This window comes from Drosophila yakuba, chromosome X, assembly GCF_016746365.2.
Source record: "Drosophila yakuba strain Tai18E2 chromosome X, Prin_Dyak_Tai18E2_2.1, whole genome shotgun sequence".
Taxonomy (NCBI): domain Eukaryota; kingdom Metazoa; phylum Arthropoda; class Insecta; order Diptera; family Drosophilidae; genus Drosophila; species Drosophila yakuba.
In genome coordinates, this window is record NC_052526.2 from 10,266,613 (window position 1) to 10,281,357 (window position 14,745).

The 14,745-nt window shown below is 44.9% G+C and overlaps 2 protein-coding genes across 9 annotated transcripts; both read right to left on the reverse strand.

The window, feature by feature from the left end:
* Positions 1–844: 844 nt before the first annotated feature.
* Positions 845–11,406, reverse strand: LOC6524902 (mucin-19). Of its 5 annotated transcripts, none has more exons than XM_015190441.3 (14): positions 11,220–11,406; positions 8,645–10,145; positions 7,680–8,585; positions 7,460–7,615; positions 7,358–7,399; positions 7,273–7,299; positions 6,504–6,920; positions 4,887–6,433; positions 4,628–4,825; positions 4,088–4,569; positions 3,619–4,019; positions 3,116–3,551; positions 2,969–3,056; positions 845–2,835 (listed from the first exon to the last, which is right to left on the reverse strand). In XM_015190441.3, the coding sequence occupies exons 2-14, from the start codon at positions 10,094–10,096 to the stop codon at positions 1,617–1,619; spliced, it is 7,371 nt and encodes a 2,456-aa protein (XP_015045927.1). In that variant the 5' UTR covers positions 10,097–10,145; positions 11,220–11,406; the 3' UTR covers positions 845–1,616. The 5 variants fall into 5 exon arrangements, with proteins under 5 accessions (XP_015045927.1, XP_015045928.1, XP_015045924.1 ...); XM_015190442.3 differs by having other exon boundaries at positions 11,030–11,406; XM_015190438.3 differs by having other exon boundaries at positions 10,203–11,406.
* A 546-nt stretch (positions 11,407–11,952) lies between these two features.
* LOC6524903 (membrane-associated progesterone receptor component 1) lies at positions 11,953–14,546 on the reverse strand. 4 transcript variants are annotated; one of them, XM_015190443.3, is made up of 5 exons: positions 14,407–14,546; positions 14,284–14,339; positions 13,684–14,118; positions 12,714–12,866; positions 11,953–12,651 (listed from the first exon to the last, which is right to left on the reverse strand). In XM_015190443.3, exons 3-5 carry the CDS (start codon positions 14,042–14,044, stop codon positions 12,425–12,427), a joined length of 741 nt encoding a protein of 246 aa, XP_015045929.1. In that variant the 5' UTR covers positions 14,045–14,118; positions 14,284–14,339; positions 14,407–14,546; the 3' UTR covers positions 11,953–12,424. The 4 variants fall into 4 exon arrangements, with proteins under 4 accessions (XP_015045929.1, XP_039232000.1, XP_002100743.1 ...); XM_039376066.2 differs by having other exon boundaries at positions 13,684–14,134; XM_002100707.4 differs by having other exon boundaries at positions 14,284–14,472.
* Positions 14,547–14,745: the final 199 nt, after the last annotated feature.

A 14,745-nucleotide genomic window follows, 5' to 3' on the forward strand; every position in this document is an offset into this window, starting at 1 on the left:
TTATAAGCTGGACTAAGATGAAAATATACAATTTTCCTCCAAAATGTTCTTATAAATTGGAATTTCGCTGTCGTTATTAAAGATATGTGATTCTAGTTGGAATCCAGCGTTTGCTACAAAATTTATACTCTTGAATAACTAACAGTCCAACTGTCGATTCTGATTGGAGAAAACTTAAGGTTTTCAGGATGGGGGGCTTTTCAAATTTTTGAAATGAAGAGGTAAGTTTAATGATACATGCGAGTTTGTATCGGATCAAAATGGGGTTTCCCTTTCTGATTTCTCACTTATGCAGATTACTTACATACATCGGGAAAATGCTTTCCTAGTTCTGAAAATGAGCGAGATGCCAATAGTCGAGTGAATATGTATTTTTTTCAAAGGTTTATTTGTTGAAAAGTTCAACAGGATTAGCTTGCTTTGTGTCGTGCTGCAAAATCCATATGCCATCATGACCTTCATTAAACTTGTACCTCTCCGTATCGATTGTCCTGCTGACTTTATTGATTTGTTGCCAGCTCAAAACCTACTCTCCTTTCAACCATTGTTCTATCAGCAATATGGGTAGGAATCCAGCAGGTCAAACACCCACCCATATGTACATGCATTCACATCATTCCACGTACAGGTGCATTCTCAGACCAAGATATCTTATGGATTATAATCACGTAGTACCCATTAACATACGATTTCGATGTGCTGAACTGCGACGTGTTTCATATAGAATCCACGAAGGTTCCTCCATATGGGCAGCTGATCCGTTGCACGTGAGATAGCTTGAATCAAGTATAAGGCTTTATATCTCGAGTTGAAAACGCCAAAGGTTAGCATTGAAAGACATAGGTTGTTTCTTTGTAATGATTCTATTTTTAGTTTTATCAATTTTTACATAAATTGCATATATGATAATTAGTCCTTAAACACGTAATGCACAAAGGGAATGAAGCTGTCACTGATATACATAGAGTTATGTATCATGTGCATGATAGTTTGGATTCCATAGGCTGCATGTTGATGTCATATAACTATGAGAGTTCTTTGTATATGTGTATATGTACAATCAAATTATAATTAGTTTCTTGCTCAACATGTCTCTTGGCTGTTTTCTTAAGCTTATATTATACAAATAATACAAATAGACTTAAACTAAATACGCGAACCTAAAGTTACATTTATGCTTGTAATTTGTATTTATTAAAAATAAGTAAAGTTCGTATTACTTATGTGACGTTTCAACGCGCGACCATATTAAGATCGAGGAAAGTATTTTGCCAATGTGGGACTCAGTGCTTAGGTTGAATGCTAGGTCTGAAGTATAAGGAAGTCTTAACCTCTTTTAATTTGATTTTTGTTTGCCACAAACATCTGCATTTGCATCTGCATCTACATCTTCATCGATCTCCTCACGCTACAAATTAATGTGTGTTTTCAAGAATTATAGTTTACAAAAGCGTTGCGCTTCATTTATTGGTGTTCTCTCAGGCTCAAAATGATGCTGGGAGGAGGTAATTAGGATGGGACTCTGCGTTTCATGACATTTTGGTGGAGGTGATCGAAATTTTGAAAATTTCTTTGTCTTATTCGCTTCTAGAATTGTGTTAGTAACGATTTGCCTATCATCGACTTGGCGCCACTGATGACACTGGAGATATTCCGATTACACCACCAGGTACTGAACTTAGGCCAACACCAGCATTCGACACAATGCCCATCGTGTGGTCCGCCTCCTTCTTGGCGGTGACAGACTGCTGGCCCATCGAATCGACGCTAATCATGTGCTGAACTGGAATGCTTCCTGGTGCCGGAGGCCCTGAGTTCTTTACCATCCCGCCACTAGACATCTGCTGCTGTTGCTGCTGATTTGGCGGACCGGGCTGCTGCACTCCCGATGACACTATCTGCAACCGGTGATGCGGCGGCGGAGGCCCCAAGGAGCCAACTGAAGGCGGAATAGGACTTGGCTCCTTGCTGCGCAAATGAGCTGCCGATTGTGCTGCATAGATATTTATCGCCTTTTGCCTTTCCTCGGCCTCGTGACGCAGGGCAGCCTCCATGATGGGGTTGTAGCGGAGAATGGGATAGGGATCGCGATACGGATCTATTCCCCAGCCAGGAGGCGCTGGTGCACCGAAGTGCGTGATGGGCCCACCGACACTCAGTGTGGGCGGCATCATGGTACGCGTCAGGTGTGAGGGTGGAGGTGGCAATCCATGTCGACTGGCTGCCATGAAGTTGGCATGATGATGGTGTGCCGCTGCCGCAGCTGCGTTCGCTTGTGCGGCGGCCAGCGAGGAGGAATGGTAGCGCGGATCACCAACGCCGACTGCCGCCGCTGAAGCTCGCAATAGCATTACATCCTGCTCGTCCTTTGTGCGCGGATGCTCCTCCTTGATTCGAATCTCCGTGTTAAGCTCGCCCACGTTTCGATGTGGAGAACGGTCACGAACGGGCGCCGACGCAGCAGCCGCAGCTTGGACTGCTGCCTGCTTGTTGCTCTCGTTTATCCGCTGCTGTTGCAACATCCGCTCGCGCTCCATTTCCCGGCGCTCGATTTCCCTTCGCTCGCGCTCCCGCTCCTTTCGATCACGTTCTCGTTCCCGCTCCCGTTCCTGTTGTTCGCGTTTCAGTTTCTCCTCCTTCTCCTTCCTTTCCCGCTCCTCGCGCTCGCGCCGCTGACGGTCCCGCTCACGCTGCTCACGATCCCGCAGTTCCCGCTCACGTTCCTCCGCCTCGCGGCGTGCATTGTCCAGACCAGGATCGGACTTCACCGGCCAGTTGGGGGACGCCGCGGCGGAGGAAGGATGGTAAGCGACACTCCGTTGCATGGCATTTGTTCTAAAAGTAAATTAAATGCGTATTAGAATGCAATGCTAACTCAACACATAAACGCAATCCGAAAAGTTCTTAAACATGCTTGGGATCTTTTGTTGACTCAATTATAAATATGCAAACTATTTAGTTTATTTACCTCCACGAGTCCAAGTGGCCACCGAAATGCGTTAGCCCTGTGAATCCAAACGGTGTCACATAGCGTCCAAATGGAGACACTGCGGTTCCTGTTAACAAATGATTTATATATCTAACGCGTTGGATTATTGCCAATTGTTGCACTTACCAATATGACTAGGAGGCGCTCCAATGAAACTCGCAGCCAGGGGAGAAGTTTCAAAAGCTAAGCGACCCGGCAGACCACCTGGAAATGCTGCTGATGGCGGCATTTCACTCGCACGATGCAGAATATGCTGTGGCGTCGTACTCATGCCAAGGGTTGGCGTCGTCTTCATGCCAAGCACCGAGGCCGGACCATTGGACACAAGGACGCCACCTCCGATCGCCGGAATAGCTGCCACATTGTTCACTGGAGTGCTGGCTCCGCTGGCCATACCACCACCACCTCCACTGATCATGTTACCAGGAGGAATCGGTGTATTAATCGATCCTGCGTTCGATGACGCCGTAGGAAATCCTGGCTTCTCCGGGCTTTGCTTGTTTTGGTGGTAGTAGATTTCCCACGCAATACGAACGTGCATGGCATTCCAACGACCAGTTTTCTGTTATGAAAATGAGGAAAATGTTTACATATTTAAAAGCTCGAATGTGGTCAGCATCTATTCATACCTTTGGAGCAAAGGATGTTAAGTGGTTGGGGGGCATGAACGGCGTCGGGCCCCCGAGGCCACTGTGTAAAAGGCCTGTTGAGGTGTATCCAGTGTAGCCTCCTGGCGGCAATCCCATGCCAGTGCGATAGAACTGAGGATCGACGGACGAGATTTTAGAAATATCTTTGAATAGTGGCGGGGGAAAAATTTGTCCAGCACTCGGTTGCACAGCAGTTAGGGGAGTTGATGAAGCCGATACTGGTGGAAGCAACTGCGGATGCTGATGCAGATGTGGGTGCTGTTGATGCTGGAGATCAGTTCGTAAATATGTTGATGATGGCGGTGTGGGGGTAACAGCCAAGCCAGATCTATCCAGAAATCGACTATCTAGCTCGCGCCGCAGCAAATCAGCTTGATCATCTGCGAAAATAATGACATGATACATTCAATGGTCGCGCCCCGTTTAGTGCAAATTGTGAGCAACATACTTTTACTTGGCTGAAAAAGCGATTCTGCAGAAAAGGGATGCGGCGTGTTTGTTACTGGGTTTGATATAGCCGCAACCGTGGGCTGCGTTATAGATGAAGCCGTGGTCGTAGTGGCTCCTGCCGTCGTCACAATACTGCTCATCGAATGCGACACTGTTGGGAATTGCGTAGCTGAGGAGCTGATGATGGCCGCGGAAGAAGTAGCTGGCGATGGGGAGGATGGTGGCGGCGCTAAAGGTGTTGGGAAGTATGATGACGAAGACTGAAAAGAGGGATTTGTTGCAGACACGTGAATACCAGCGGTTGCAGGGATGGATAATGGTGATATGGCATTGCAAGAACTTCTCGCTGTCGATGCCGCATTCACCATGCCAATTCCCATGCTTGTGCAGTTGGAGAGCGGAGGAGTCGGACGGGCACTTCCACTCGATACTATGGGCGTGGAGGGAGCACATGTCGTCACCACTGCGTTGGCAGGAGAGCTGCACAAAGGAGGTCACGTTAGTTTGATGTATAGCGAAATGAATATTTGATTATTACTTCAACCACAGTGCTGCCTTTGATGAGTATGAGGAGAGATTTCCCAGTCCTGGCGGCATTGAAGAACTTGACGATAATACTGGGGTACCTGTACCTCCATATTGACCTGGGGCGATACCACAAAATGACGATCCCAGGCCAATGCCTTGGGATGCGCCAGGCAACATTGTTGACGCACCATGCGACCTGATATTTGTACTGCAAACGAAAAGATTGATTTTAACCCTGCATATCATTATTTGTATCGATTACCGCTCACCTGTAACTGGAATCCCGATCTTTATTGCACGGACTCTCTCCTTTGGGGGAAATAACCTTCTGGATCACAGATGATGATAATGTAGATGGAGATGACGAGCTCGACGTGACCGCTGTCGTCAAACTTTGCACAGCAAGAACCGAGGGTGTAAAGTTGGAGGCAGCAGCAGATGGGGGCGCAGATGCAGGTGCAGATGCAGACGCAGATGAGTATAATGTACTTCCGCAGCGAACCAACGGCTGATTCTGCGATGACATTGGGTGCGTGGCCAGCAAATGGGACACAGACGAGAAGTTACCGCTCTGCGAGAGCATCTGCGTTGACTGGGGGAAATGCGGTTGGGGAGCAGCCGAGGTTGACAGCGAGGTAACCGCCAGTGTAGAGAGTCCAGAGTTCGGAGTGCTCGTCCCAGCTGCCGCAGAGGAGAATGCACCTGAAGCGTAGACAGGCACATGATGGGAATGAGATATATGTGGATTGCTCAACGAAATGGCAGTCGAGTTCGCCGTAGGTACCACCGACACAACGGGCTGCGATGCGCCGCTAGAAATTGCACTGCTATTATTAAGTGGCGTGATGGATCGCAGGGTCGGTGCCATGGAGACACTTATTCCAATATTGGATGGTGTTGACTTCAAGGATGCTGGCGATTCTCGACTGTTGCGACTATCCGAGCTCCGATGTTGTGTGGGCGGTAGGTTGGACGCGGCAACCGGCAATACTGGAGGCAGGTACGACCCGTGTGTAAGGCCGCTATATGGAGTGTAGAGGGGGTAATTCGTATATGGAGCTCGGTATGGCGGGGCCTGGATGATCATGGGCACGCCAGTGGCCACATGAGAAATGGGAGCGGGCGGTGCTCCAGGAAAAAGCAGTGGAGAGCCTGTGCCCACAATGGCATTGCCGCCAGCGCCAAAAACCACCTTACCCATACCGGAAGTTGTCGTCGTTCCACCAGGAATTCCAACATAGTTTGTGTTTATCGAGATGGATGTAGAGACCGGTGGCACTAATTTATTGGCTGCGCTGGGCGAGACGCGTGGCAACGCACTTGTTGTTACGGACGACGTTGCAATGGTAGCAGGCGGCGGATAAACACTAAGGAAGCCATTGACTATGGGATTGGGAGGTGAGGACGTTGGTACCGAATTACTTTTCGCAATGTCTGAAGTGCTCGACAATCCCACCGACGGCAATTGTCCCTGGCCATTGGAACTTCCATTGTTGCTGTTGCTGTTGCCGTTACCACGTGTAAAGCTATCGTTTGATTTTATACTGCTGTTGGCTAGAATCACACTCGATGCCGAACTTAGTATTGATAATCCGGCAGCATTCGGTGCTGCAATGTGTGCGCTGAATGGACTGCTTAGAGTAACTGCAGCCGGCGATGGCGCAGCAGATAGTAATGGAACAATTGACCGTTGCACCCCCGATGGCAATCCATTTGAAACAGTTGCCTTGCTGTTGAAAATAATCTTTTGATCGATGTCAGATGCAACTGTTGACGCAATTTTCTCATTTCCAGCTGATATTCCAACGTTGGGAAACTGTCAGAAGATAAATACAACAATTAGATGCCACTTCAAATTGGCTAGCCGACATCGACATCTAACTTACTTGCACTGACGAAACCGATGGCGGAGCACACAAGCTGGGATAGAGCGCTTTATCGGGCGAGGATTTCTGCAGCACACCCAGCTCTCTATTCCCAGGATCGCCCACGCTGGCCGCAGGTGGTGGAACCGGAGCACCAGCATGTATCACCTTGGCCTGCGCACTCTCCGATGCATTCTTAATGTTTAAAGCTTTACTTGGATCGCTCTCCGGAATTCCCGCAGACACTGTGCCCATCGACGGCGCAAAAGGTACTCCGGCAAATGCGCCATTATCCCTATCTCCGCACGCCGCACTCTTTTTCTTGAGGTGTGGAAGGTCGGATAACTTGCGGGAAGTCGCTCGATCCTGACACGAAGAAGCATTTGAAACGTTCATGGGCGTTGGGGGGTTGTCAATATCAAATATTTGTTCAGAATTCTGCAAGTACAAAAGTTATTGTCATTAAAAACGGGTCAAAGTAGATTTACGCACAAGTTAAAAACTAAATTAACCTTTATATTTATAGGAAAAATTAAATAGACCCATAGTGGGATGTTTTGTGAATATTTTCATAGTGTTCTATGCTTGTTTGCTATTCCTTGTGAACTGAGAAAGAATGAGATAGAAGATAATTGAGTCTAAAGAAATAAATGTCCTTTCTAGACATTAGAAGATGCCAATTTTGATGCTCCACTAAGGGCAAATTAAAACCTATCTCCTGAGTAAAGCACAATACTTTCTTATTTTGAGCATTCCCTAGTATAAATACGAGTTAGCAAGCAGGACGTACCTTTTTATCATTGCTGACATTATCACACTGTAAAGAAAAGTATGTTAGAATACATATTCGGAAAAAGAGGTTGCCAAATACTTACGATATTATTTCCTTTGCTGTTGCTGCTACAATTGGTTGAAGCCTGTATACGAAGAAAGTGCGTTTAAACAAAATATTCTGCAGTGAAGAAATGGATTCTTACATCATTCAAAAGATCACTTTGCTCGATTTCTTTCTTTATGCTGCTGCTGCTGGCCCCAAAGGATTGCGCTGAAGCATTGGCTAACTCCTGGATCTCCAGAGAGCGGCAGGCCGCAGATGTCGTCACGGTTTCAATGTTCTCCAAACCAATCGACTTCTAGTGAAAGGGTGGTAAAGATAATTATTAGTAAATAACATTTTATCGGACAGTGAAGACTCACCTTTGGGACCTGCGCTGATTGCGAACCCAGTTTGCAGACGCCCAGGTGATTGCTGTTTGCGTTTGCAGCGGCATTAAGATCACTTGATATTAGATTATTGAGCTGGTGCGAGGGCAGCGGTTTTGTCACATGCAATTGGTCAATAGTGTTACTCGTGGCGGGGGAATTGTGAGATTTTTTGGTGTCGCTGCTGCCAGTACAACTGGCGTGAATTACACCAACGTCAATATGGTCATGACTATGCGATACGGCGCCACCAACGCCCAGCGATGGCAGGCTGATATCCAACATAAGTGAATCGTTGTCGTTCTCCAAAAATCTAGTACTAGTAGCACTGTTCACTTGCATTTTCGCCGCATTGCAACCACCATCCGCCTGCTGTTGCTTGGTCGATTGGTTGTTGGTGTGGTTTATTTGGTGGCTACTATTGTTAATTTGATTATCATCACTAATATTATTACTCTTAATGTTTGCGCTATTGTCCGATTGCAATTGGTCTTGCTGCTGCCCATACTCGGATCGCCAATGATCTCTGGGCTCGGTTTCCGTCTCCAGAACACTGCCCATGTTCACAGATGGCAGCAGGTAGACCACGTTGGATAAACTGCTGCTATTGCTGTTCGCATTGGGGCCATTGCTGGTGATACTGTTGTTGTTGTTGCTGCTGTTATTGTTATTATTGTTGCTGATGACATTGCCCCCACGATGAAGGGTTGGCTGCGGGTTCTCCTTCAGGTTGTTATTGTTAACGGTCAAAGTGGACAGGCTGGTGACACGCAACGGTTGCGATTGACCAGTATCTATAACCTTTGGGATTTTCATTTCCTCTATACTGTAGGTACAAGTTAGCTCGTCCAGTGCGGAAAGTCGCTTCTCCTTCCGCTTCTGTCCCAATTTGATGGCAAACTGTTGTGGAGAAAGAGTTTACTATATGTTGCGTGAACGGGAATGGCATTGAAACCTACCTCAAGATCCTCGTATGTCTTAAACTCCAGTATAGCGAATCCATCGATGATTTCCTCCTCGAGCACCGGAGATCGTGGCAGCTTTCTTCGAACCGGAGGTGGTGGTCGAGGCGGTGGCTTGTCCCGTGGCAAGAGCAGTGTCGACGAGGACGAGGTCGATAGCAGATCCTCATCCAGCGACTCACCCTCGCTATCACTAGGCGTGGCCATCAGTCCCGAATTGCACTCGGGGGAATGTGGTGGATTTAGGAGTAACGATGCAATACTATCTGTGGGCGGCAGCAGATTATTGCTGCCATTGCTGCTGCTGGTGAAGTTTCCATTTGAGTTGTTGCTATCCTCGCCCATGCTACCAGCGCTGTTGATGTGATAGATCATGCCATTGTTGCCGGGTCCTGCCGCCGCCGATCCGTTGCCCATTGCAACCGCCGATGATCCGCCACCGACGCCGCTGTTGGGCGTGATGAGGCCACCTCCCTGGCCCCCGTTGGCCGCACTCATGGCACTGCCGACCCCCACAGAGGATCCGGCTATGAAGGTGCCACTCAGCGAGCTGGCATTGCATCGACTGTCGCGTTCCGCTTGCAAACGCTGGGCACGTTCCCTCCGGCGTTTCTGCTGGCGCTGTTGCTTGGCATTCAGACTCAGGTGAGTGCTGCTGCTGGAGGTGGTGCTGTGGCCATTGGTGTTCCCCGCAGCCACCGCTCCTGATCCCGCTCCGAAGCCAGTCTGAATCCCGGCTGTGTTAGCATTGCCTCCTCCTCCTCCTCCTCCACCCGCACTGGAATTCAGCTGGGGCATTATCGTGGATGCCGCCGCAGTCGAAGGAGACGTCGGGGATCGCGAATCTATGCCGGCTGAGGCAGAGACGGCCGCTGCGGCTGCCACAATCGAGAGTTCCGTATCGGAGTCAAAGTCACAGGCACTGGGAGCCATCGATACCGCCGAAACAGGTAGACAGGTGGGCTCCGATGTGGAGACGGGTGATGCCGGTGGAATCGCTGCCACGGCCATGGGTTTGCCGCCATCCGATGCCGACGTCGCCGTCGTCGTCGTCGTCGTTGAGGAGGTGTTAGATACAAACGATGGCCGTGCACGCGGCATGGAGCCCAGATCGGCTATATTGGCACTTGCTTGAACTAAGGCGGTCGCCGTCGGCGGAGGAAGATGCAGTACCGCCAGGGCGCCGGTCGAACTCTTGGATATACTCTGACCCACTACCGTGAGCACTGTGGACTGTGGCTGTGACTGCGACTGGGACGACTGTGAGCTGGAGTGTGAATGTGAGTGAGAGTGTGACTCGCTCTTCTCATCCTGGACTGGGACAGCGGGAACGGAGGATCCGATGTCCTGCGACGATGATATATGCTTAATTTGGGATCCTATACCATTAATACTACTGCTGCCCGACGCAGACGTCTTTGATTTAGCGCTGGCATTTGATGTGTCCATTTCTTTTGCTACGTAAAGCTTCCAGTGGATTACACTTCAGTTCCTTTTCCTTGGGAATACAAATTATCGATGACCATTATTATGTATATTGCTATCTGGACCAAACCTTTTCCAATGCATTCGGCTATGATTTTTATCTATATTTCTTGTATTTTTTTTGGTTTTTTCTTTGAAAAGGAGGGGTTTTCTATGCCATCGATAAGGCGAAAGCTTTACAAATATTGGATTTAAGGTGCTACTACGACCGATTCAATCGCGTGTATTTTGAAAAAATCGATGCTGCGCCGACTGTTTTTATGTGATATTGTTATTTGGTGGCCACTGTGGGCTTTTTCACATTCCGACCGGTTAACATATTTGATTAGAGTCACACATTTTGGTTATAAATAATAATTGTACAAGTTGTTTTCATTTCTTTTGCTCTTTTTCTTGTGGCCGACTTCCCTATTGCGCTTTTTTCTGTACACACACACATAATATTTAATTCTGCACACTTCTTTTTACAATAAACACTTATTGTTTTTTCGGGTCAGCAGGATTGCACACAAATCGGAACAGATGTAAAATATAATGAAAAAAAAATAAATAACATAAAGCCGATATAAGAATTCACCGAAAATAGTCCATATTTATTTTGTCTAGCACTTTATCATTCGTCATATACTCTTCTTCTTCTACTTCGTATTCCTCCTGCTTCTTCTTCTTCTTAAAATATATGTATGCACATATACGTACGTACATGCATGCGTACATATAAATTCGTACGAGTATATGTATGTATATTTATATACGCAGGGAGGTGGTACACCAGTTCGGTTTTGCTTTTGCTGTTGCTTTTTTTTCTGTCTTTCTTTCGGCCTTTTTTTTCTCTATGCCTCTTATAGAGGCGAGAGCAGAAAGAGCAGCAGCAGCAGCAGTAGTCATCTCGCTTACACTTTTCTAATTGCGATTGCGACGATTGCCGTTGCCGTCGACATAGTGTCGTCCCTACATGTTGTGTACTCAGTAACAGACAGCGCAGCGTCGTTAGCACCAGTACACAGCACGTACATACAAAATACACAACGACAAATACGACGACGACGACGACGAATTTTTGTGAACTGTATGCGATTGTTCGTACATTTTTACATTTTCCACACACACCAAACGCACAACGAACGGCCAAAACGATCGATTGTGCATCAACGCGTTATATGCATCGCTATCAAACTAACTGTCATCACGGCTATTATGTATATTTTACATAAAATCCAATATTATTTTCCGAAAATTTTGTTAACCACAAAGAACCATCATAGTCTCTCAGAGACGGACCAAATTTTCGATAACTGCAGAAAATCATTTTCAAGGGGATAACATTATGATAACTATCGAAACAGTGGACTATCTCCACTGGTGTCCGCGATTTTAGGCGTTTCACATCGATATCAAGATGCAAATAGTTAGGCCAAAAGCAGCGATATCAATCAATCAGCTGTTTTGTCTGATTTGTATATGGAAAATAAAACCAAATAAAGCAATAATTTCTTCGGAGTGCCAACAATGGTTTTTCAAAATGTTACAATTTTTGCCAAACATCATATCATTATATTTACATGAAATTATATTTTACATGTAGAAAATCGTAAATGCTACTGTAGTGGGAACAGTGGAACAATATGAATTTCAAAAATACTGGGAACAAATGGAATTTTTGAACCTATTATATTGAAACGTAATTTTTAGAGCGATATAAAAACCATAACTAAAATGTTGTTTAGCTCGAAATTGTGATTGACCATTTAAATTGTGACTATTTAAACGAAATTATAAAAATTAAAATATGATCACCTCCCAATTAAAGGAAACGCTGGTTTAAGTATTTAATTTGTATTTCAAATATAGTTACATTTAAATTTATATTGCCACGAAAATGACTCCCATACCCTCACACATTGGCCTCCTCCTTAAATAATTTTATGATTTCCGTTTGTTACATTTGTATGAATATACGACTATAATATATGGAACAAGATCACATCACAACGTGAATTATAGTAACAACTATAGCTTTTGTCAAGGCTGCACTCTAAGAATAACATTCAAAAACGATTGCATCTGTTTTAAATTCTTTTGAAATGTTCATGATAAATTTAATGCCTTGATTTGTATGGTTCAAATTGGGGCGTGTTCTTTAAATGTTTTCCAAATAGGTCTTGTTCTCGGTTTTCAAGGAGCAGAGGCAGCATCAAAAGAGTCGGAAATGCTATTTAGTTTTGTTGTGTTTCTAACCGAAAATAAACTATTACAGCCACATCCAAAAGCAAAACAATAAACCCGATTTCGCTAACAGTCGGTAGAAGAAGTGGGCTGATCTTGTGCGTTGTTTCTCTTTGTTGCATTGCCTTGCAAAATGTGACTTTCTTGTTTGGTGTCATCAGTCTCAGTTTTCGACTTGGGTAGGTTCTTTCGCTCTTGTTCATCATTGTTAACATTCTCCTCGTCCTCATCATCGTCGTAGTTGGTTGGTTCCTCGCCCTTGCGCAAAAGCTTGCCAACCAGCTCATATTTTTCTAAATAACATCATAAAAACGTTAGTTACTAATGGACCAAGGCATATATACGACTTAATTACCCTTGAATTGCATTTCCCATTCGCGCACAGAGTCCATTTCCATGGCACTTAAATCGCTCAGGTCATCGTATTCATCCTTGTCAATTAAATCCACGCTGAAGCTGGCCAAGTTTCGGGAGGCATCTCTTCCCGCAAAGGTTGCGTATGGCCCACCTGCAAAACAGAGCATTTTATGTTACCATCTACTCGTAGTTTGTTGGTGTCAGCAGTCTGGTCATCATGACCACGCCAGAATAGATAGAGGATAGTACAATCAAGTGCGCAACTTTAGGGTTTTCTGCGCATCTACGTCACAAGTGTCATGCATCTTGCTCGCACGCCTTAGTTCTAGTAAGAATACTTAATAGAAAAGTGCAATGCGTTGTTTAAATGCCACTGATTTCAGTTCAAAGACACCAACTTTGAACTTTTCCTTTAGGAATGAGGAACTATTTCCTCAAATATTAACAGTACTTAATAGGCAGACTAATCTAAAGTGGCTACTTAAAAAAAAAATTACGATCATGGTGAATTATTTTTGCATTTCATGATTAACTATAAATTATTTGGAAAACACCTCGTCGACATTTGGTAGGCATTATTTAATTATTGAAATTCTGTTAGATAGTTGCGTGATCTCAGAACGAAAAGCTTCTTGTTGATAAGCCGTTAATCTAAGCGCGAAAAAAATGACGAAATGTAGCAGAGATATGAGCAAATGTCGTGGAACTTCCAAGTCATATCTCCTCCCACAAAAATTAAATGCGATTAAGAAAGTTACAGATATCACGAAACCCAATAATGGTGATGTAGCATTGCAATTATAGATAGACATCGTATGTAGATAAAAATAGGGGGATCTTCGCAATCTGGCTTATATAGACAAAGATATAATATATACAAAGATCTTATCTTTATAATCGGCTAAATATCAATTTAAAATGTTACTTCGGAGCGGATTTAATTGAAATATTTATAATTAAGCACTCACCTGGACCGTAAAAACGCCTTCCTTTGCTAACATCGTAAACAATTCCATTGACGGCAATCAAAACGCGGCCATCCGGCTGATTTCCATCGTACTGGCGAAGCTCCTTTACGGTGAAATCGCGGCGAAGTTTGGGTAACTGAGGTTCGGATGGCTTTGCAACGCCAACGGATGGAACTTCGGTGCGATCCCGAACGATTTTATAGACCAGGAAACAGATGATGGCCAGAAGAGCGAGGTTCATTGGACTGTACAGGATTTCGCGCAGTATGTTGCCCAGAAATGAGGAATCATCGTTGTTTAGATTATTGCCGATTTCCTTGTCGTAGGCCGAGTTGGGATCTGCACCAACTTTGGATTCCATCTTGTTCGAATAGTTTATTTATTTACTTCACTGGATGTCGCTATGCACTGAATGTTACAATATTGTACATCAACCTGCGAATTGTGTATACTGTCATTGGATTATTCGTTATCGGATTTTATGTAAAAGAGCGGTTCGGTATTCCGAAAATAGGTAAGTGTATGTGAGCGCATTGGTAATGGATCAAAATATATGTACATATGTAATTGCAATGTAAATTCCAAAGTTTATTAGCTCACCTTTTAGACGTGCCGTTTCGATTCGATTATTCTCATATTCCTGTGTTCAATTCTTTCTGCGCAACAATGATTTCATAAATTAATATTTTTATTGCCGAGCAGCACCGACCTTTTGCGACTTACTGTATTTACAATTTTACGAACTACCAATGAAAATTGTGACAATGATTTTAGTAGGTTAAAGGTCTTTCATTACTAAAAAGTAATCGACAGAAGCGATTGCAGCGTGTTGTCAAACACCAAATAGGTCTAACGCGGTATTCACACTAAAAATGTGCTGGGGGACCGGTGAAAAAAACGATAACTATGCAGCGTCAGTTCTCACTAGGCGGAAATTCCAGCTCTCAAACGTTTTTATATAAGGATTTTAAAGCAACTGACGTATATTCATAATTAAAGTAAATGCATGGCTTGCGTTATAGTTTAGATTATTTCGCATATTATTTACAAAACATTATTTCT

What these genes read in the sequence shown, in the direction of transcription:
- LOC6524902 (XM_015190441.3), bottom strand. Translation starts at nt 10,096, where the DNA reads ATGGACACATCAAATGCCAGCGCTAAATCAAAGACGTCTGCGTCGGGC. An exon ending in GCTTTTTCAGCCAAGTAAAA is followed by an intron (nt 4,020 to 4,087) that starts GTATGTTGCTCA and finishes TTATTTTCGCAG; the next exon opens with ATGATCAAGCTGATTTGCTG. An exon ending in TAACATCCTTTGCTCCAAAG is followed by an intron (nt 3,552 to 3,618) that starts GTATGAATAGAT and finishes TTTTCATAACAG; the next exon opens with AAAACTGGTCGTTGGAATGC.
- LOC6524903 (XM_015190443.3), bottom strand. Translation starts at nt 14,044, where the DNA reads ATGGAATCCAAAGTTGGTGCAGATCCCAACTCGGCCTACGACAAGGAA. An exon ending in AAGGCGTTTTTACGGTCCAG is followed by an intron (nt 12,867 to 13,683) that starts GTGAGTGCTTAA and finishes TCTGTTTTGCAG; the next exon opens with GTGGGCCATACGCAACCTTT. An exon ending in ATGGGAAATGCAATTCAAGG is followed by an intron (nt 12,652 to 12,713) that starts GTAATTAAGTCG and finishes GATGTTATTTAG; the next exon opens with AAAAATATGAGCTGGTTGGC.